The following is a 23,417-nucleotide window of genomic DNA, read 5'->3' as shown; positions in this document are numbered from 1 at the left end:
GGTGTGGTGGATCCATCCTGCCTCGTATCAACAGTTCAGGCTGGTGGTGGTGATGTCATAGTGTGGTGGATCCATCCTGCCTTGTATCAATGGTTCAGGCTGGTGATGTCATGTTATGGTGGATCCATCCTGCCTCGTATCAACAGTTCAGGCTGGTGGTGGTGATGTCATAGTGTGGTGGATCCATCCTGCCTTGTATCAATGGTTCAGGCTTGTGGTGTCATGGTGTGGTGGATCCATGCTGCCTCGTATCAACGGTTCAGGCTGGTGGTATCATGGTGTGGTGGATCCATCCTGCCTTGTATCAACGGTTCAGGCTGGTGGTGGTGATGTCATGGTGTGGTGGATCCATCCTGCCTTGTATCAATGGTTCAGGCTGGTGGTGTCATGTTATGGTGGATCCATCCTGCCTTGTATCAACGGATCAGGCTGGTGATGGTGGTGTCATGGTGTGGGGGAGATTTTCTTGGCACTAGCAAGGTGTACCCAATAAAATGGCCTGTGAGTGTATATATCATGCCACTGTATTTTCTTTTTTCAATCCTCTAAGTAGTTTATTCCCGCAGTGCTGTTGTGTGGTCACATGGTCTTTCCATGCTCTTTGGCATCTTTAGGGTACGATCTTTGGGAGGGGCTTCTATTACTGTGCTGATGTATGATCTCTAAAGTTTGAGTCTGATTGGTGCTGTGCCAGTCACATGACAGTTTCAGAAGAGCAATTCAGACTAGATATAAATATCAAACAACTGTTTTACAGCTGCCAGTAAATCTTTATTGAACATCAAATGGGCATTAATACGGTATAGGCGGAGTGAAAGATGAGTGACACTAGCTTTCATTTTGTTCAGATGACATTTTCATTCCAGGCTTTTTTTAATTTTACAGGTATTAGCAATTACATTTGATATATTTAATACTGATTTATATTAAAACTAAGCTTTTTTATGAGATTCTTAGAGAATGTTAGTATACTATATACCACCCCCATAGTGTTTACCAATAGGAGGACATGAAGGAGGAGGGAGGGAGGGGTGTGTCATTCAGTCATTCACCACTGTGTATACGCACACATGTGTGATTCTATAGTCACATGGCCTGCACAGATAAGAGAAAGGAGGAAATGAAGAGCTTAGAAGGGAACTAAAATTGAGCATGCTCATTAGAGGACACCAGCTAGTCTGCACAATCTCAGGCTGCAGTGAGGACACAGAGAAGAATGGAAGGACAGCTGAAGGCAGGTTTAACCAGGTATATTTTACTCTGCACAAACTGAATGCTTTAGTTGCATTGTGAGCATGAACACTCTGTTATATAGCGTGCAATAAGAGGTTTTCATAGTCTGGGTTTACTGACACTTTAAGGGAAGTTTAGTACTACTAATTGCCCCTCTGTAAATATAGATTTTGTCCTGCCCAGACATATTAGGTAAGCTTTGCCTCAGTCATCAAAAAGGATACAGTCTGAAAAAGTCGGTTGTTACCAGGGGCGGACTGACCATTCGAGCACTTGGGCACTGCCCGAGGGCCTGGGGTCAGTAGGGCCCCATGAAATGCCCCTGGTACCTTTTATAGGCTTTTTTTGGGTGTACTTTGAGTGTGGGCAAGGACACAGGGGCCCCATGATCCCCTATTGCCCGGGGGCCCCATGAGTTGTCAGTACGCCCCTGGTTGTTACTTACAATGGGGTTCTAAATGACAGTTGAGCTTCTGATACATAGTCTTTCCTCCACCTGGCCTAGCTATACTGCTGTTGTAGCAGACCACAGTTTAGTGACACAAAGGATTGAGTCATTCCTAAAGATCTTTGGTAAGCATCTAAACCAAAAATTGGAATTGATATATGGTAATAATTTTAGCTGCCAAAGGATTTTTAAGTCTGTTCAGATAGTTTTGTGAACAAGCTATCAATACCAAACAGTATAGCTAGGACCTGCTCTCCTAGTATCCTAGTGACCCACCCAAGAGTTTATCAACTAGGATTCCATGGAACCCTAGAGTTCTTTCAGATATTGCTAGGTGTGCCTTGAGCAATGAGCAATTTCTGCTTTTTAGATAATTTTCCACTAAAATTATTGATTGTTTTAGCTATCTGTAAGGGGGTAATTCTGTCTAATGACCACACATATTAGGAGCATTCTTCCCACTGACCATCAAACTAATGCATCATGAGTTGTAGAAATAGTAATATTTAGCAGGGGTTCCCTGAGACCAGATAATTATTTCAAGGGTTCCTCTGTATTGAAAAGGTTGAGAAATCTGGATTTGTTAGGAAAATACTTGTAGAGAGTGGAGATCAATGGCCGAGATTGTCAGGCTAAGCACCATTCACAGTTCTTAAGAGGTTGAATTGCCTGAATCACTAGACAAATGACCGGCGTCAGAGTCATTAGCCAAGGTTTGATGCAGGAGAAGAGTTTCGTAGTTGGGGTCACAAGCCAAGATTTGATGCAGGAGAAGAGTTTCGTAGTTGGGGTCACAAGCCAAGGTTTGATGCAGGAGAAGAGTTTCGTAGTTGGGGGTCACAAGCCAAGGTTTGATGCAGGAGAAGAGTTTCATAGTTGGGGGTCACTAAAGGGTTTGATGCAGGAGAAGAGTTTCGTAGTTGGGGGTCACAAGCCAAGGTTTGATGCAGGAGAAGAGTTTCATAGTTGGGGGTCACTAAAGGGTTTGATGCAGGAGAAGAGTTTCGTAGTTGGGGTCACAAGACAAGGTTTGATGCAGGAGAAGAGTTTCGTAGTTGGGGTCACAAGCCAAGGTTTGATGCAAGAGAAGAGTTTCGTAGTTGGGGTCACAAGCCAAGGTTTGATGCAAGAGAAGAGTTTCGTAGTTGGGGTCACAAGCCAAGGTTTGATGCAGGAGAAGAGTTTCGTAGTTGGGGTCACAAGCCAAGGTTTGATGCAGGAGAAGAGTTTCGTAGTTGGGGTCACAAGCCAAGGTTTGATGCAGGAGAAGAGTTTCGTAGTTGGGGTCACAAGCCAAGGTTTGATGCAGGAGAAGAGTTTCGTAGTTGGGGTCACAAGCCAAGGTTTGATGCAGAAGACGAGTTTCATAGTTGGGGGTCACTAAAGGGTTTGATGCAGGAGAAGAGTTTCGTAGTTGGGGTCACAAGCCAAGGTTTGATGCAGGAGAAGAGTTTCGTAGTTGGGGTCACAAGCCAAGGTCGATTCCAAGTAGTAATAGTGGTAGTTCAAGGCTGTGGTTTGAAATACTGAAAGGAGCACAATAATCTGGCAACAAGAAGTGCAGAGGCTTGGCTTAAATTAGGTAGTGAATAGGAGAAGCAGAGTTTAAGGTTCAAGACAAAACATGGTTCAAGACAGGATCATCCAAGGATTTGTTCAAGGAGCTGTCTAGCATGCCAAATGGCTCAACAAGATGAAACCTTGCCTCACACAGCTGACATCCTGGGTTCCAACCCAGTCACTTGTAGGATTAGACAATTATACTAATGAGCTTCGCTCTGTGACAAAGCCTCCTGTAAGCAAAGCTTGTAGTGTTAAGCCTAGGACACACTGCTGTTTTTTTTCCGTTCAACCCAGCGGGCTGAATGAAAAAAAACAGACAGCTCAGGAGGAGCCACTGTACTGTTTGATGGTAGTACAGCGATCTCATTTGCTGTGCTATTGTGAACAGAACACTCTGGTCAGCGCTATCAGCCTCTCAGCGCTGATCGGGAGCCGATTGGCAGACCTTTTTCATTCGTGCCCCTTCAACAGAAGCTGGACCAGCTGCTGTATACACGAGCCGAATGTCAGCCGGTTTCTACTGAACCACCTGATGGCGCCCAACATTTGGCCTGCGTACTAGGCGTTAGACTGACAGACCTGTGCAATTATTCATCAAAATATGCAGCGGAGGGACAGACAAAACATGGCATCACATCCCAAATTTGTTTAAGAACGTTTCCAATCAAGAAGGATGGGTCTTTAAAGGTGCCATTAAACACATATAAACTGTTACAATCAAATCTGTTTTTATTACAAAAAAATAATCCAAAAATGATATATTCAAATTTAAAACAGTGATAACTGAACTGTAATACACTTATTCATAAGCAGAATTCAGGTGCCATAAGAAAGCATCACTTATCCATTGTAACCAGATAATGAGTTTTACTTGTGATTTGTTCTATCAACATGCTTTTCTCTTTTGTTTCATCAAGAAACCTCAATATTTAATAGTAACACTGCACAAAAGGAACATCTTAAAAATCATGCCATACTTTTTTTCCACCTCCATATTACCACCAATACTTTATGTGTACAATAACAAGAGGGGAGAAAGACTTACCCTGTCCACTTATACTCATGTATTCCTTTAAATATTATATATTTATAGCAAGTGTTCAAATGGTATTAGTATACCCTGGAATTCAGCTGTGATTTTATTTTTATGAAATTGATGGGTAGGATGTATAAATATAAACTTTACGATTTTAACCTCATTTTCAAAACATTTTTTCCCAGTGGCCAAGATGAACCTAGTCAGCCTAGCTCCACTTGATGCTAAATCAGGTACATGTACATTATTTGGTGTTAAGTGATTGTACCTGCAGCTTCAGGTATCATCCCTGTACAGTTTTTTTTAGAGCCAATGGTCGGCTCTATTGGAAAAGCACTTGATTGCTATTACAAGCAGCAGGAAGGGAGCCCCCCCTTTCCGCCACCTTCCGCAGCTTTAATGGTCTGTCCGGTCCTACCGGGACACCTGATCGGCCAGCTGGCACTTTCGCCGGTTGGTCATAGAGCTGAACACGGAGCCAAAATGCTCAGTTTGTGTCACGTACCTGATGGGAGACTGAATTGATGAGGTCGGCCTCACTTGTGTCACTAGCCCTGACCCTGCTGATGTTGGAACAGAGGGAGTCTAGGGACCAGGGGGACAAGAGTTGTTTGCAGCTCTTGCAGATGATGACCTTGGAAGGCAGATGATCCTCAGATTTGGAAACCATAGTAATAGGCAGAGCAGGTTTTGTGGATTGCCAGGCGTGCAACAGAACAAGGTAGGTAGTGAGGACTAGAGACTGGAGCAGAGTCATGGGATAGCCAGGGTTATCAACAGTCAGGCAGCGCGGTACAGAATCAGAAGGAAAAGCCAAAGTCAGGAGCAGAGCCAAAGTCAGGAACCAGTATCAGGAGAGTAATCGAAGTCGGGTCAGGAACAAGCTGGGTTGGTAACAGAGGAATCGTACAGGAACAAGCAGGACACGGGGGGGGGGCTGAAGACCAGTCAGTACTGAACATGAGCAGAAGCACTCCTTAAATGGGCCGGCTGGCACCAATCTTCGCCGTGCGTGTGCAGGTGCGTGTGCGCAATCGCGCATTCCTGCGTGCATGCGCACAACCGGCAATTCTTCTGCAGGAATTCCTATGCGCATGCGCATTCCCGATCACGATTCTTCTTGCCAGAAATCCCTTACAGTTTGGTTCTATGATATAGGGAACCCGAAGTGAAGACCTTGCTTCACTTCCAGGTTACCTTGATGTAAATAGGGCCATTTAAAAAAAAAAAACTCTGTTTAGGTTTTTATTGCTGCCTGTATCTTTCAAGGGAGGCTCAACTTCTCTGGTTTCCTGGTGACCGTTGTCTCTTGCACAGAAAGTGAGGAGAAGCTCAAACTGTTATAGTTGTTATTGGAATAGAAGGTGAGAAGAAATCTGATTGGGACACTTGTTCTGGTGACAACTGACATAGAGGGGATTTCCCATCACTTTGGGTATATTTCTTTTCAGCTCCTGTTATTAAGTGGAAATCTTGCAAACTGAGGAGCAGAAAAATTGAAAAAAAATGAAAGAAAAATTCTAACCATTGTCTACTGTATACAAGGTGATTAAAAACATTATTACAGGGTGTTCAAGCACAATAATTTTTATAGATAAAGCATATAAATTTGCAAACATTAGCAAATCATCCGTAAATATGTCTTTAAATAACTCCATCACATTTGGCTTATTGCATGATCAGGTAAAACCTGTCTATTTGGATCTGTCGGGTTGGTGTCCTCGATAAAAGCTCTTTCAAAACCAGATTTAATGGCGTGCCACAATTTTTGTTTGAAGTCTTTGCCAATGAAGACATAGAGAAGAGGGTTCATACAGCTGTTTGAAAATGCAATCAAGTTTGATATATGTTTGCCTGTAAAAACCACAAGCCTGAGATGATGATGATACCACGAGTCTGAATACATTATGGAAAATACATGGTAAGGAAACCAACAGATAAAGAAGGAAATGATGACAGCTGCAATGACTTTGAAAGGTTTGGTAGATTTTGCTCTGGGATTTCTCCGAATACGCGAAATGATCACAGAGTAACAGAAGATAATGATGGTAAAAGGTACAACAAACAAAACTATACAGCTTATTATAACTTGTGTATTGTGATATGACCAAGTTTCATAACACATCACATAGTTAGAATCAAAAGTAGATACATCTGTATAGATTAAATAAAATACATTAAGTAAAACAGATACAATCCAAATCACAAGAACAACTTTCACAGCCAGTCTCACGGTGCGATGGTTCTGACACCAAACAGGGAAGACTACGGAGATGCAGCGATCGATGCTGATGATGGTGAGTTGTAGGACACTGGCAGACAGATTGAGATAAAATACAAAAACAGTAAGCTTGCACATGAAGGATCCAAATGGCCAGTGAAAGTCAAGTGCAATTTTAGTGACAGTTAAAGGTAGGAAAAGGCAGAAGGTAATATCGGCAAACGCTAAACTTAAGAACCAAACGGAGTTGACCGTCTTCTTCATCCTGAAGACAACAAACCAGATGACCAGACCATTTCCAGTGATTCCCAGCAAACATATCCCAGATAAACCCACCATGTATGCAAAACTGAGTATTTGGAGTATAGTGGTAAAGGAATCTTCATTTGTGTAAGTTTCCTCGGTGGTGTTGGCTTCCATACTTCCAGACCTGTCAAGGGTCAGATATCACGTATGATGCTCTGCAAAACCAAAACATGTAAATATGAATTAGGAAATATGTAGGAAAGGAACGCTGTGACTTCTGAAGAAACATCCTGACTAGAGATGAGCGAAGAAATGAAAAATTCGATTCGACTGATTCGGCGAATTCGTGGACAATATTCGATTCGAGTCGAATAAATTCGCTGTGAATTTAACTTAAAAAAGGGTGTTTCTAGGCTTCAGAGAGACTTAATATTAGTGCAGAACACTGTACCTTTAATTTAAATGCCCTTGGAGTCTGCTGGGGAAGAGAAATAATACTGTCAGTCAGTATGACATGCAGATGAGTGCCGTCGATCTTAGAATCAACGCACACTTCACTCATTTGGCCAGTCACGGGGCCAAAACCAGTGTTTGGAGCCACAGTGTGGCGGTGGAGCCAGCAGCAATGGGAGGCCATACAGCAACCTATGACAAAATGGAAACCAGCAGGAGTGTGAGGAGACCTGAAAGTGGCACATGGCAGAGTGGGAGCAATGGGAGGCGGTACAGGGACCCAGGTCACACTGTGGGCCCAGCAGCAGCGTGACCAGGCGGTACGGGGGCCCATGGCCGATTTGGGGCCTGGCGGCACCTATGGGAGGCCTGTAATCTGCCAGCAACCTATGACAAAATGGACAACCGCAGGAGTGTGAGGAGATTTCAAAGTGGCACATGGCAGAGTGGAAGCAATGGGAGGCCGTACAGGGACCCAGGTCACACTGTGGGCTCAGCAGCAGCGTGACCAGGAGGTACGGGGGCCCATGGCCGATATGGGGCCTGGCGGCACCTATGGAAGGCCGCTAATCTGCCAGCAACCTATGACAAAATGGAAAACCGCAGGAGTGTAAGGAGACCTCAAAGTGGCACATGGCAGAGTGGAAGCAATGGGAGGCCGTACAGGGACCCAGGTCACACTGTGGGACCAGCAGCAGCGTGACCAGGAGGTACGGGGGCCCATGGCCGATATGGGGCCTGGCGGCACCTATGGAAGGCCGCTAATCTGCCAGCAACCTATGACAAAATGGAAAACCACAGGAGTGTAAGGAGACCTCAAAGTGGCACATGGCAGAGTGGAAGCAATGGGAGGCCGTACAGGGACCCAGGTCACACTGTGGGACCAGCAGCAGCGTGACCAGGTGGTACGGGGGCCCATGGCCGATATGGGGACTGGCGGCACCTATGGAAGGCCGCTAATCTGCCAGCAACCTATGACAAAATGGAAAACCGCAGGAGTGTAAGGAGACCTCAAAGTGGCACATGGCAGAGTGGAAGCAATGGGAGGCCGTATAGGGACCCAGGTCACACTGTGGGCTCAGCAGCAGCGTGACCAGGAGGTACGGGGGCCCATGGCCGATATGGGGCCTGGCGGCACCTATGGAAGGCCGCTAATCTGCCAGCAACCTATGACAAAATGGAAAACCGCAGGAGTGTAAGGAGACCTCAAAGTGGCACATGGCAGAGTGGAAGCAATGGGAGGCCGTACAGGGACCCAGGTCACACTGTGGGACCAGCAGCAGCGTGACCAGGCGGTACGGGGGCCCATGGCCGATATGGGGACTGGCGGCACCTATGGAAGGCCGCTAATCTGCCAGCACCCTATGACAAAATGGAAAACCGCAGGAGTGTAAGGAGACCTCAAAGTGGCACATGGCGGAGTGGAAGCAATGGGAGGCCGTACAGGGACCCAGGTCACACTGTGGGACCAGCAGCAGCATGACCAGGCGGTACGGGGGCCCATGGCCGATATGGGGACTGGCGGCACCTATGGAAGGCCGCTAATCTGCCAGCACCCTATGACAAAATGGAACCCTGGGCTGGGGCAGGCAGAACCGCCGTATCTTTATCACGTTTTTCCCAGGCCACCGAATGGCGACGCTGCATATGCTGACGCAACGCTGTAGTCCCAACATGGGCCCCCTGGCCACGCTTGACTTTCTGGCCACATAGTCGACATTAGGCTACGTTTACTTCCTCGGGCGGCTTGACGAAAACTTGCCACACCGCCGAGTAGGAAACTTTGCACCCGCTACTCCTCACTGGCTGACTGCTACTTCCTCCGTGCACATCGGCACCACTACTGGCTGTGGTGGTAGGCTGCAGTGGAGCTGCTGCTCTACTCCGTGGCCGTTTGCCTCCACTGACACAGCTGCGACCCTGCTGCCTCCTGGCAGCAGCAATGGGAGGCCGTACAGGGACCCAGGTCACACTGTGGGACCAGCAGCAGCGTGACCAGGCGGTACGGGGGCCCATGGCCGATATGGGGCCTGGCGGCACCAATGGAAGGCCTGTAATCTGCCAGCAACCTATGACAAAATGGACAACCGCAGGAGTGTGAGGAGATTTCAAAGTGGCACATGGCAGAGTGGAAGCAATGGGAGGCTGTACAGGGACCCAGGTCACACTGTGGGACCAGCAGCAGCGTGACCAGGTGGTACGGGGGCCCATGGCCGATATGGGGCCTGGCGGCACCAATAGAAGGCCTGTAATCTGCCAGCAACCTATGACAAAATGGACAACCGCAGGAGTGTGAGGAGATTTCAAAGTGGCACATGGCAGAGTGGAAGCAATGGGAGGCCGTACAGGGACCCAGGTCACACTGTGGGACCAGCAGCAGCGTGACCAGGCGGTACGGGGGCCCATGGCCGATATGGGGCCTGGCGGCACCAATGGAAGGCCTGTAATCTGCCAGCAACCTATGACAAAATGGACAACCGCAGGAGTGTGAGGAGATTTCAAAGTGGCACATGGCAGAGTGGAAGCAATGGGAGGCCGTACAGGGACCCATGAGACACTCTGGACCTGGCAGCAGCATGAAGAGGCGGTACAGGGGCCCATGGCAGATTACGGGCCTGGCAGCAGCAATGGGAGGCCCGTAATCTGCCAGCACCCTATGTCAAAAAATTAAACACACCAGCAGTGTGAGGAGACCTGAAAGTGGCACATGATAGAGTGTGGCGATGGAGACAGCAGCAATGGGAGGCCGTACAGGGACCCATGAGAGACTCTGGACCTAGCAGCAGCATGAGGAGGCGGTATATAGGGGCCCATGGCAGATTAGGGGCCTGGCAGCAGCTATAGGAGGCCCGTTATCTGGCAGCACCCTATGTCCAAAAATTCAACACACCAGCAGTGTGAAGAGACCTGAATGTGGCACATGGCAGAGTGTGGCGATGGAGACAGCAGCAATGGGAGGCCGTACAGGGACCCATGAGAGACTCTGGACCTAGCAGCAGCATGAGGAGGCGGTATATAGGGGCCCATGGCAGATTAGGGGCCTGGCAGCAGCTATAGGAGGCCCGTTATCTGGCAGCACCCTATGTCAAAAAATTCAACACACCAGCAGTGTGAGGAGACCTGAAAGTGGCACATGGCAGAGTGTGGCGATGGAGACAGCAGCAATGGGAGGTCGTACAGGGACCCATGAGAGACTCTGGACCTAGCAGCAGCATGAGGAGGCGGTATATAGGGGCCCATGGCAGATTAGGGGCCTGGCAGCAGCTATAGGAGGCCCGTTATCTGGCAGCACCCTATGTCAAAAAATTCAACACACCAGCAGTGTGAGGAGACCTGAAAGTGGCACATGGCAGAGTGTGGCGATGGAGACAGCAGCAATGGGAGGCCGTACAGGGACCCATGAGAGACTCTGGACCTAGCAGCAGCATGAGGAGGCGGTATATAGGGGCCCATGGCAGATTAGGGGCCTGGCAGCAGCTATAGGAGGCCCGTTATCTGGCAGCACCCTATGTCCAAAAATTCAACACACCAGCAGTGTGAAGAGACCTGAAAGTGGCACATGGCAGAGTGTGGCGATGGAGACAGCAGCAATGGGAGGCCGTACAGGGACCCATGAGAGACTCTGGACCTAGCAGCAGCATGAGGAGGCGGTATATAGGGGCCCATGGCAGATTAGGGGCCTGGCAGCAGCTATAGGAGGCCCGTTATCTGGCAGCACCCTATGTCAAAAAATTCAACACACCAGCAGTGTGAGGAGACCTGAAAGTGGCACATGGCAGAGTGTGGCGATGGAGACAGCAGCAATGGGAGGCCGTACAGGGACCCATGAGAGACTCTGGACCTAGCAGCAGCATGAGGAGGCGGTATATAGGGGCCCATGGCAGATTAGGGGCCTGGCAGCAGCTATAGGAGGCCCGTTATCTGGCAGCACCCTATGTCAAAAAATTCAACACACCAGCAGTGTGAGGAGACCTGAAAGTGGCACATGGCAGAGTGTGGCGATGGAGACAGCAGCAATGGGAGGCCGTACAGGGACCCATGAGAGACTCTGGACCTAGCAGCAGCATGAGGAGGCGGTATATAGGGGCCCATGGCAGATTAGGGGCCTGGCAGCAGCTATAGGAGGCCCGTTATCTGGCAGCACCCTATGTCCAAAAATTCAACACACCAGCAGTGTGAAGAGACCTGAATGTGGCACATGGCAGAGTGTGGCGATGGAGACAGCAGCAATGGGAGGCCGTACAGGGACCCATGAGAGACTCTGGACCTAGCAGCAGCATGAGGAGGCGGTATATAGGGGCCCATGGCAGATTAGGGGCCTGGCAGCAGCTATAGGAGGCCCGTTATCTGGCAGCACCCTATGTCAAAAAATTCAACACACCAGCAGTGTGAGGAGACCTGAAAGTGGCACATGTTTGAGGCATGATTCATGGCGGATTTAGTCAGTTGTGTCAGGAACTGGTGGTTTGAAATCCAGACTAATCCACGCCTGATTCATTTTCACAAACGTGAGTCTCTCCACGCTTTGGGTGGACAGTCGTGTCCTCCGCGGAGTTACAATACCTCCTGCCGCACTAAACACGCGCTCCGATGCCACGCTACTGGCCGGGCATGACAGCCTTTCAAGGGCAAATTCAGCTAGTTGGGGCCAAAGGTCAAGTTTCGTTGCCCAGTAGTCAAGGGGATTGTCTACCTCGGTTGGCAGGGTGCTGTCCAAGTAGGCCCAAGCCTGTTGTTTGAGCTCCTGCTCCAGGTCCACCTGATGCTGCTGCTGCTGCTGCGGCTGGTTAGTAGTTTCCTCACTGCGCTGGTGAAGAAAGCTACTCATCATCGACTGCAGACTGAGGCAGCCGCTGCTGGTGGAGCTGCCACTGCTCCTATCACCCCACCCCTCCCCTGCTGCCATGCCAGCGGAACGTGAGCGCACAGGGCCCACTGTGTCTGAGGATGGACGTTGGCGCACAAAGGCAGAGACCAACTGACTACATAGGTGGTTTTTATAGTACGTAATTTTGGCCTCCCTCTCAGCAGGTGTGAAAAAGGCCACCATTTTGGACCGGTAGCGAGGGTCCAACAAGGTGGACAGCCAAAAGTCATCCCTCTGTCTGATGGTTATTATTCGGCTGTCGCTACGCAAGCAACCGAGCATGCTATGGGCCATTTGTGCCAAGGAATGCGAGGGACTCCCTGCCTCCATCTCCACAGCATACTGCCACGGTGCGTCTTGGTCCTCTGTCTCCTCCTCCTCCTCCTCTACCAGATGCTCCTGCTCCTCCACTCCTGTCCGCTGAGTGGAAAAACCACCCATTTCACTCAATAATTCCTGAGCACAAATGTCCTCCTCTACCTCCTCCTCTTCTTCCTGTCCGGCCCCCACAGGGGTCATGTGGCGTTGAGATCTGTGCGCCACGTCTACCGCACCCTGACCAGCCATTGTTAACAGCATTTGTTCCAGGACGTGCAACAGAGGAATGACGTCGTTCATCCCATAGTCCTGCCGACTCACGAATAGCGTGGCCTCCTCAAAGGGCCTGAGCAAGCGGCAGGTGTCACGCATGAGCTGCCAATGGCTGACATCTAAGTTACACAGGGGAGTACCTTTATCCGCTTGTAACATCAGGAAATCGGTGATGGCCTTTCGCTGCTCGTAAAGGCGGTCTAACATGTGTAGGGTTGAATTCCACCTTGTTGCAACGTCGCAGATCAGGCGATGCTGTGGAATTCCGTTCTGCCGCTGCAGCTCAATGAGGGTGTTCTTTGCGGTGTAGGAATGGCTGAAATGCATGCACAGTTTACGTGACATTTTAAGGATGTCTTGCAGTGGGATGGTGGATTTTAGGAACCGCTTGACAACCAGATTGAACACGTGAGCCATGCATGGCGCATGGCACAACCTTCCTTGACGCAGAGCAGACACCATGTTCTTTCCGTTGTCGGTCAACATGGTTCCGATTTTCAGTTTGCGCGGAGACAGCCATCTGTCGATTTCTCTGTTCATTACACTCAGCAGTTCCTCCCCTGTGTGACTACGTTCGCCAAGGCATACCAGGTGCAGCACAGCGTGACACCGTTGCGCCCTGCACATGTGATATGCCGGTCGGGTAATGGGACTTGGCACGGGGGTGGCGGCTGAGGACACGGCGGAAAAAGAGGTGGTAGAGGCGGACATGTTTGCTGGACCAAGGACGTGCAAACGTGGAGGCAAAAGCGTCGTGACCTGTCCAAGTTGCTGGTGCGGCTGTGCCGGCACCACGTTCACCCAGTGGGCCGTAAATGACATGTACTGTCCCTGACCGTAGTTACAGCTCCACACGTCGGCGCTGCCGTGCACTTTGGCAGAGACCGACATGCTCAAAGACTGGCCCACCATCTCTTCTACATGTGAATGCAGGGCTGGCACTGCCTTTTGGGCAAAGAAATGACGGCTTGGCACTCTCCACCGCGGCGCGGCACAAGCCATCATTTCTCGGAAAGGTGCTGAGTCCACCAGTTGGAAAGGGAGGGACTGCAGCACCAGCAACTTGGACAGGAGGACGTTCAGCTTTTGCACCGTCGGGTGCGTGCTCGCAAACTGTTGTCTCTTGGAAACGGATTCCAAGAAAGACTGTTGACGGAATCCGAGAAGAGGAGTAGCAGGAGAAGGAGCATCTGAACGAGCGGAAGATGCCAACGAGCGACAACTCCCCTCAGCAGAGGTGTTGGAGCCTTGACTGGCTGATAGAGGGTGATTGACGACGTCGGGTGACGGAGCAAGTAACGGAGCGGGTGATGGAGCGGGGGCTGGGGCAGGCAGAACCGCCGTATCTTTATCACGGTTTTCCCAGGCCAACGAATGGTGACGCTGCATATGCTGACGCAACGCTGTAGTCCCAACATGGGCCCCCTGGCCACGCTTGCATTTCTGGCCACATAGTCGACATACGGCTACGTTTACTTCCTCGGGCGGCTTGACGAAAAATTGCCACACCACCGAGTAGGAAACTTTGCCCCCGCTACTCCTCACTGGCTGACTGCTACTTCCTCCGTGCGCACCGGCACCACTACTGGCCGTGGTGGTAGGCTGCAGTGGAGCTGGTGCTCTACTCCGTGGACGTTTGGCTCCACTGACACTGATGCGACCCTGCTGCTGTCTCCTGGGCAACCCACCGACTGTTTCGCTCGCTGCCAAGCTGGCACCCTCTTCTCCTGATGATGCGGAAGAAATTGCCTGATGATGACGAGGCAGCCAAGTGCGATCAACCTCCTCATCATCAAGTACGGTCTCCGCCTCACTACTAGCCCCCTCGGCTGCGTCTGGGTCAGGAGACAGACCTGTCTCTAGACCGGCTACAGAGCCACTCTCCTCGCCAGTACTTCTTCGCCTGGCTGCTGAAAAGGCCGATGTCTCCCCCCGTTCCTGACCGCCCTCTGTTAGCTCTTCCTCACTGTACAGTGGGGCTGAGCCCACAGCATGCGATACTTCGCTTGGTGAGGGAACAGCAAAGGACAGGGGCAGGTAGAGGACATGTGATTTCAGTGGGCTTGCTCCCGGGCCATGCCAACTAACGGTTGTGTCTGACGTACCCACCGACCGTTGGCTGTAGGTGTCAGAGGTGACCTGGGAAGAGGAAGACGACCGAGCCAACCAATCAATGACGGCAGGGTTGTCGGTGGAGACACGACCGCTGGATGACACCAGGAGCACTGGCCTCTGGCTGCGAATAGTGCTGCCTCGACCCCTTCCTCTGCTGCCACGTCTGCTCGCTCCTAAAAAATTGCCTCCTCTGCCACTCCTCTGCATGTTGTCTGACATACTCTTTAATTCAACGATTATGTGTCCCTGAGTAACAATTCTGTGTCCCTGAGTAACAATTCTGTGTCTGTGCGAGTAACAATTCTGTGGCCCTAAGTAACAGTTCTGTGGCCCTGAGTAACAATTCTGTGTCTGTGCGAGTAACAATTCTGTGTCTGTGCGAGTAACAATTCTGTGGCCCTCAGTAACAGTTCTGTGGCCCTGAGTAAAAATTTATGTGTTTGTGCAAGTAACGGTTCTGTGGCCCTAAGTAACAGTTCTGTGGCCCTCAGTAACAGTTCTGTGTCTGTGCGAGTAACAATTCTGTGTCTGTGTGAGTAACAATTCTGTGGCCCTAAGTAACAGTTCTGTGGCCTTCAGTAACAATTCTGTGTCTGTGCGAGTAACAATTCTGTGTCTGTGCGAGTAACAATTCTGTGGCCCTAAGTAAAGTTTCTGTGGCCCTAAGTAACAATTCTCTGGCACTCAGTAACAATTCTGTCTGTCCCTGAGTAACAATTCTCTGGCACTCAGTAACAATTCTGTCTGTCCCTGAGTAACAATTCTCTGGCACTCAGTAACAATTCTGTCTGTCCCTGAGTAACAATTCTCTGGCACTCAGTAACAATTCTGTCTGTCCCTGAGTAACAATTCTGTCTGTCCCTGAGTATGAATTCTGTGGCCCTAACTAGCGTTTCTTTGTCCCTAAGTAACAGTTCTGTGGCCCTGAGTAACAATTCTGTGTCTGTGCGAGTCACAATTCTGTGGCCCTAAGTAACAGTTCTGTGGCCCTCAGTAACAGTTCTGTGTCTGTGCGAGTAACAATTCTGTGTCTGTGCGAGTAACAATTCTGTGGCCCTAAGTAACAGTTCTGTGGCCTTCAGTAACAATTCTGTGTCTGTGCGAGTAACAATTCTGTGTCTGTGCGAGTAACAATTCTGTGGCCCTAAGTAAAGTTTCTGTGGCCCTAAGTAACAATTCTCTGGCACTCAGTAACAATTCTGTCTGTCCCTGAGTAACAATTCTCTGGCACTCAGTAACAATTCTGTCTGTCCCTGAGTAAAAATTCTGTGGCCCTAAGTAAAGTTTCTGTGGCCCTGAGTAACAATTCTCTGGCACTCAGTAACAATTCTGTCTGTCCCTGAGTAACAATTCTGTCTGTCCCTGAGTATGAATTCTGTGGCCCTAACTAGCGTTTCTTTGTCCCTAAGTAACAGTTCTGTGGCGCTGAGTAACAATTCTGTGTCTGTGCGAGTAACAATTCTGTGGCCCTAAGTAACAGTTCTGTGGCCCTCAGTAACAGTTCTGTGTCTGTGCGAGTAACAATTCTGTGTCTGTGCGAGTAACAATTCTGTGGCCCTAAGTAAAAGTTCTGTGGCCTTCAGTAACAATTCTGTGTCTGTGCGAGTAACAATTCTGTGTCTGTGCGAGTAACAATTCTGTGGCCCTAAGTAAAGTTTCTGTGGCCCTAAGTAACAATTCTCTGGCACTCAGTAACAATTCTGTCTGTCCCTGAGTAACAATTCTCTGGCACTCAGTAACAATTCTGTCTGTCCCTGAGTAACAATTCTGTCTGTCCCTGAGTATGAATTCTGTGGCCCTAACTAGCGTTTCTTTGTCCCTAAGTAACAGTTCTGTGGCCCTGAGTAACAATTCTGTGTCTGTGCGAGTAACAATTCTGTGGCCCTAAGTAACAGTTCTGTGGCCCTCAGTAACAGTTCTGTGTCTGTGCGAGTAACAATTCTGTGTCTGTGCGAGTAACAATTCTGTGGCCCTCAGTAACAGTTCTGTGGCCCTGAGTAAAAATTTATGTGTTTGTGCAAGTAACGGTTCTGTGGCCCTAAGTAACAGTTTTGTGGCCCTCAGTAACAGTTCTGTGTCTGTGCGAGTAACAATTCTGTGTCTGTGCGAGTAACAATTCTGTGGCCCTAAGTAACAGTTCTGTGGCCTTCAGTAACAATTCTGTGTCTGTGCGAGTAACAATTCTGTGGCCCTAAGTAAAGTTTCTGTGGCCCTAAGTAACAGTTCTGTGTCTGTGCGAGTAACAATTCTGTGTCTGTGCGAGTAACAATTCTGTGGCCCTAAGTAAAGTTTCTGTGGCCCTAAGTAACAATTCTCTGGCACTCAGTAACAATTCTGTGGCCCTAAGTAACAGTTCTGTGGCCCTCAGTAACAGTTCTGTGTCTGTGCGAGTAACAATTCTGTGTCTGTGCGAGTAACAATTCTGTGGCCCTAAGTAACAGTTCTGTGTCTGTGCGAGTAACAATTCTGTGTCTGTGCGAGTAACAATTCTGTGGCCCTAAGTAAAGTTTCTGTGGCCCTAAGTAACAATTCTCTGGCACTCAGTAACAATTCTGTCTGTCCCTGAGTAACAATTCTCTGGCACTCAGTAACAATTCTGTCTGTCCCTGAGTAAAAATTCTGTGGCCCTAAGTAAAGTTTCTGTGGCCCTGAGTAACAATTCTCTGGCACTCAGTAACAATTCTGTCTGTCCCTGAGTAACAATTCTCTGGCACTCAGTAACAATTCTGTCTGTCCCTGAGTAAAAATTCTGTGGCCCTAAGTAAAGTTTCTGTGGCCCTAAGTAACAATTCTCTGGCACTCAGTAACAATTCTGTCTGTCCCTGAGTAAAAATTCTGTGGCCCTAATAACGTTTCTGTGGCCCTAAGTAACAATTCTCTGGCACTGAGTAACAATTCTGTCTGTCCCTGAGTATGAATTCTGTGGCCCTAACTAGCGTTTCTTTGTCCCTAAATAACGATTCTGTGGCCCTCATTAACAAGTCTGTGTCCCTGAGTAATGGTTCTCTGTCCCTAAGTAACTTTTCTCTGTCCCCAAGTATCGTTTCTGTGGCCCTAACTCTGTCCCTGTCCCTAGTACAGAGCGGTCTGCCTCTGTTCAATGACTGCAGGCAAATGAAGAATTCCAAAATGGCCGCTATTTATAGCTCGACCATTACACAGTGCTGGCTGGCTGGCTGCTGATTGGCTGATGCGATCACATGTCGTTGAGGAATGCATTATGGGTCAGCGCGCCTTGTCTGCGCGCCTTCCCAGGCATCCCCGCTCCGTCGCCGCACATGTCAGCCGCCATTTTCTGAAAAATTTCGATTCGCGCGTCCGAATTAGGCTATTTTTCGGATTCGGGACGAATCAAAATTTTTCCGATATTCGACTCGAATTCCACTTCGGATACTTCGATTCGCTCATCTCTAATCCTGACCAAAGCAAACTGGGATGTAAATTTATTTTTATAATTTTTTTTATAATAATGTCACCATAACACCATAAAAATCCCCAACACACAAGTGCCAACAGCTATATTAACCGCTTCCAGACAAGCGTACGTAAATATGCAGGCCCCGCTGGACTGGGCTTTTTCTGTGGGGCTATTTGTGTATCTGTCTTTGTGCTGGCAGCACATATCATGGCACGCTTCCAGCACAGAAACCGGAGTCTCACCGAGAGCCCCAGGTCCCGTAATAACGATCGGGACCCAGGGGCGGACTGATCATTTGGAAACTCGGGCACTGCCCGAGGGCCCGGGGTCAGTAGGGGGCCCCATGAGATGCCCCTGGTACCTTTTTCATAGGCTTTTTTGAGTTTGGACAAGGACACAGGGGACCCATGAGTTGTCAGTCCGCCCCTGTCGGGACCTGGAACTCCAGATGCAGGGTCACCTGATCTCTATTGGCTATCACAGTGATCAGTCACTGTGAAGCCTGCCCCTGTGTTTTCTCTCTTGGAATGTAGGAGAGGAATACATTATCTCTCTCCTTTCAGAAAAACAACAGTGTGTAAGAAAAAAAAAATATATATATATATACATATACTGTATATACTTAGATCAATGTTTGATCTAGGTTAGTGCCAGGGTTAGTGTTTAGGTCAAGGTCAGGGTCAAAGATCAGATCCAATATTTTTGGGCAGGATTTAAAAAAACAAAAAAGCAAAACTTTTTTTATAATTAGTATCAGTGTCAGTGTGTTTTAGGTAGGATCAAAATAATCAAAATGCGCACTATTGTTTTTGGGCTTTACTATGGGTACAAAAAACAACTGACATACACATACACTATATTGCCAAAAGTCTTGGGCCAGCCCTCCCAATCATGTGATTCAGGTGTTCCGATCACCTCCATGGACACAGGTGTATACAATCAAGCCCCTAGGCATGCAGACTGCTTCTACAAACATTGGTGAAAGAATGGGTCGCTCTCAGGAGCTCAGTGACTCCAAGCGTGGTCCCGTGATAGGTGGCCACCTGTGCAATAAGTCCATCCGTGACATTTCCTGGCTACTAAATATTCCACGCTCAACTGTTAGTGGGATTATAACAAAGTGGAAGCAACTGGGAACAACAGCAACTCAGCCACCAAGTGGTAGGCCACGTCACATGACAGGGCGGGGTCAGCGCATGCTGAAGCGCACAGTGTGCAGAAGTCACCAACTGTCTGCAGAGTCAATAGCTAAAGACCTCCAAACTTGGTGTGGCCTTCAGATTAGCACAACAACAGTGTGTAGACAGCTTTATGAAAACGCTTCCATGACTGAGTAGCTGCATCCAAGCCTTACATCACTAAGTGCAATGCAAAGCATCGGATGCAGTAGTGTAAAGTATGCCACCACTGGACTCTAGAGTAGTGGAGACATGTTCTCTGGAGTGACCAATCATGTTTCTCTGGCAATCTGATGGAAGTGTCTGGGTTTGGCGGTTGCCAGGAGAACGGTACTTGCCTGACTGCATTGTGCCAAATGTAAAGTTTGGTGTAGGGGTGATTATGGTGTGGGGTTGTTTTTCAGGGGTTGGGCTTGGCCCCCTAGTTCCAGGGAAGGGAACTCTTAAGCCGTCAGCATACCAAGATATTTTGGATAATTTCATGCTCCCAACTTTGTGGGAGGAGTTTGGGGTTGGCCCCTTCCTGTTCCAACATGACTGCACACCAGTGCACAAAGCAAGGTCCATAAAGACATGGATGAGCAAGCTTGGGGTAAAGGAACTTGACTGGCATCCCAATACTTTTGGCAAAATAGTGTATGTGATATCACTGCGATCATCAGGAGCAGGAGAATTTCTTTTGGGTTGTTCTTTGGGGGTAGGTTATAGTAGAAACAAGAAATATAAAGCTGAATTTAAAAATCTTAAACTCTTAAATAAGTAGTAAATGTTAGTAAATGATAGTGTAAATGTTCCTCATGATCGTAGATTGCACAGTTTAAATTATGAACCAATGGGAGAATAGACATAATATTGTTAATAAAGATACAAAATATCAAATTTTAGGTGTGTAGAACTCAACCTCATCATTATCCTATGTAAACCTTTTTATATCATTTGAATCCATCCAATGGACCCCAATGTAAAGAGTGTGTTTGTCTCCATAGGAATCTTTCTAAAGCCAGGGCTTTTTGTCAGCGGGAACGCGGGGGAACACAGTTTCGGCACCTCCAGCTCTGAATGTACAGTATGAAATAGTAAAAGGTGCTTGGATGTGCTGGAAGGTCTATTGATACTGGCTGCTGGGGGATCTATTTTTTCTGGGGTAGGTCCAGGGGTGGACTGATCATTTAGAAACTCGAGCACTGTAGGGGGCCCCATGAGATGCCCCTGGTACCTTTTTCATAGGCTTTTTTGAGTTTTGGCAAGGACGCAGGGGCCCCATGATCCCCTATTGCGGGGGGGGCCCCATGAGTTGTCAGTCCGCCCCTGGGTAGGTCTTATATTGCTGAGAGGGTAAATTGTTACTGGAAGGGATCTACTGTTAAGGGCAGGGTCTACTGTTGCTGGATGCTGGATGGTCTACTGATGCTGGCTGTGGCTGTTGTTGCTGCCGGGGGTCTATTGTTGCTGGGTGGGCATATTGATATATTTGATCAATTGTTGCTGGGGGATCTATCGTCGCTGGGGGTGGGGGGTCTATTGTTGCTGGCTGCAGGAGATCTATTTTACTGCTTTTTTGTCCCCATTAACCAATTCCATAAAAATTAGCACCACAAAAGTATACTTGGTTCTATATCTTCTAAAAGGGTGGTACTGGGAGGTGGGTAGGGGATGGAATGAAGGAATGGTGCTCAGACGTGAATAGGGAGCATGGAAAGGGCAAGTTCCAGCACCTATTGTCTGAGAAAAAAAGCCCTGTCTCAGGGGTGGACTGACACCTCATGGGGCCCCTGGGCAATAGGGGATCATGGAGCCCCTGTGTCCTTGCCCAAACTCAAAAAAGCCTATGAAAAATGTACCAGGGGCATCTCATGGGGCCCCCTACTGACCCCGGGCCCTCGGGCAGTGCCCGAGTTTCCAAATGTTCAGTCCACCCCTGCCCTGTACTATACCCTCCTGATCCCAATACAATCAATTATTGAACATATGTGAACTTAAGTTTCAAGCCAATGCATTTTGGAAGAATTGTCTGCCCCTTCCTCGGGGATGTTGGTGCGTGTTGACGGAGGTGGATGGACGGCATCTCATGGGACCCCCTACTGACCCCGGGCCCTCGGGCAGTGCCTGAGTTTTCAAATGGTCAGTCCGCCCCTGCCCTTTCTACAGCTGTAGACCTGTAGTACCTTATGCAGGGGTGTATTTACCACAAGGCAAGCAAGGCACTTGCCTAGGGCCGCAGTTTTCAGGGTGGCAGCAGCTCCCCCCCAGAAGAAGGGATGAAAGAAGGGACATGCACGCCATGGGAACCAAGTGGGATCCAAGAGAGTCTGCGGGCTGCTTGATTGTGTATGTAGGTCCTGAATTTCGTTCCTGAGGATGTCCGGAGCTGTGAAGTTGAGTGTCTTTTCCTCTATGGCCGGGGGGGTTGGGGGGTAGTGAAAGGCTCTCCCGGGTGGGGGGCAAAGGTGTTATTGGTCAATGTCAGCAATGTCAGGGTCTCTCCATGGGAGGGGGAAAGGGGGTGGTGTTGGTCGGTATCCGTGGGGGCAGACGATTTTTGTGTTGCCTAGGGCAGCACAAAACCTAATACACTACTTACCTTATGGCTGCATAGAATGTTAGTATAGATGGCACACTCTGTCTACAGACTCCCACAGAAAAAGAAACTTCAAATATATTTCCCAATGGATGTATTAAAAGGTCCAAGACACATGCTATCCCACCACACCAAATTAATTATGGGACAACTGGTGAAGTCATGCTTCACTGATCACTACGTACTCGGTATCAGCTACCCACCGAATGGAATGCTATAGAAAGCTTTCCCGTTGCTCAACAGATTTCCACAATATATTTGTCAAAAATCATTACGATCCCTTTTGTATTCTTCCTATGATATTATTGTCCTTACCTGAAGTTGGGTTGTTTCTGGTAGACGTTTTCTATGTGTTTAGCTCCAGCTCAGCAATGTGTCTGCACTTTATATATTGTGACTCTTTTTGGGTCTAAGGCTTGACGTTATGACATTATCTGATAATAACATTGTGGTTAGGATAAGAGATCTAAGCTGAGTATCTGAAATTAAACGGAATTTATGTGTCATAAGATAAGGTTTTGTTATGTCCTCTTTTTAACCATTTCAATACCGTGCAATTTTACACCTTCCTGCCCAGGCCATTTTTCACATTTCAGCGCTCTCACACTTTGAATGACAATTGCGCGGTCATACAACACTGTACCCAAACTAAAATTTTATCATTTTCTTCACACAACTAGAGCTTTCTTTTGGTGGTATTTAATCACCGCTGGGGTTTTTATTTTTTGCTAAATTAACAAAAAAAGGCCAAAAATGTTGAAAAAAATACACGTTTTTCTTTGTTTCCGTTATAAAAATTTACAAATAAATAATTGTTCTTCATAAATTTAGGCCGAGATGTATTCTGCTACATGTCTTTGGTGAAAATAACACAAATTAGGATGTATTATTTAGTTTGTAGGAAAGTTATAGAGTTCCCCATCTATGGAATAGATCTGATTATTGATCAATCCTGAAGTACTGACGGCCAATCTAATTTCTTGAGGTCTAAGAATGTCAGAACAGTACAGATATCCCCCAAATTACCCCTTTTTGCAGAGTAGACAGCCCGACGTACTTCATAAGAGGCATGGCGAGTTTTTTGAAGTTGTATTTTTTTTGTCATAATTTTTCGGAAAATGAAAAAATTTAAAAAATTATTTTCACTATTTTTTTTTTACATACTGTCACCAGTGCAGTACAGCGTCATCATATAACTGGCATGGCGGTGAACAGGGACACTGACTGGTGACAGTATGAAAAAAAAAAAATATATATATATATATATATTTTTTTTTTTAATTTTTTATTACTTTTTTTTTTTTTTTTTAACATTTTTTTTCATATTTTACTATGACCAAAGTAGTACAATGTTACCATAGTAACATTGTACTACTTTGGGGAAGTGATCAGTATTTTTTTTTTTTTTTTTTACACAATTTGCTTATAGCAAAGAAATACTTTGCTATAAGCAAGCATTTACCTGAATGA

At 47.9% G+C, this 23,417-nt stretch overlaps 1 protein-coding gene across 1 annotated transcript; it reads right to left on the bottom strand.

Annotated features, from left to right (window-relative positions):
• Positions 1-3,955: 3,955 nt before the first annotated feature.
• On the bottom strand, positions 3,956-22,423 carry LOC149432686 (chemerin-like receptor 1). Its single transcript, XM_089665044.1, has 2 exons — positions 22,263-22,423; positions 3,956-6,962 (listed from the first exon to the last, which is right to left on the bottom strand). Exon 2 carries the CDS (start codon positions 6,919-6,921, stop codon positions 5,938-5,940), a length of 984 nt encoding a protein of 327 aa, XP_089521170.1. The 5' UTR covers positions 6,922-6,962; positions 22,263-22,423; the 3' UTR covers positions 3,956-5,937.
• Positions 22,424-23,417: the final 994 nt, after the last annotated feature.

The sequence above is a fragment of the Staurois parvus genome, unplaced genomic scaffold, assembly GCF_062004578.1.
Source record: "Staurois parvus isolate SC_StPar_1 unplaced genomic scaffold, SC_StPar_1.0 ptg002113l, whole genome shotgun sequence".
Taxonomy (NCBI): Eukaryota; Metazoa; Chordata; class Amphibia; order Anura; family Ranidae; genus Staurois; species Staurois parvus.
Note: the sequence above shows the minus strand (reverse complement) of the source record. Positions and strands in the feature narration are given on the sequence as shown.

What these genes read in the sequence shown, in the direction of transcription:
- LOC149432686 (XM_089665044.1), bottom strand. Translation starts at nt 6,921, where the DNA reads ATGGAAGCCAACACCACCGAGGAAACTTACACAAATGAAGATTCCTTT.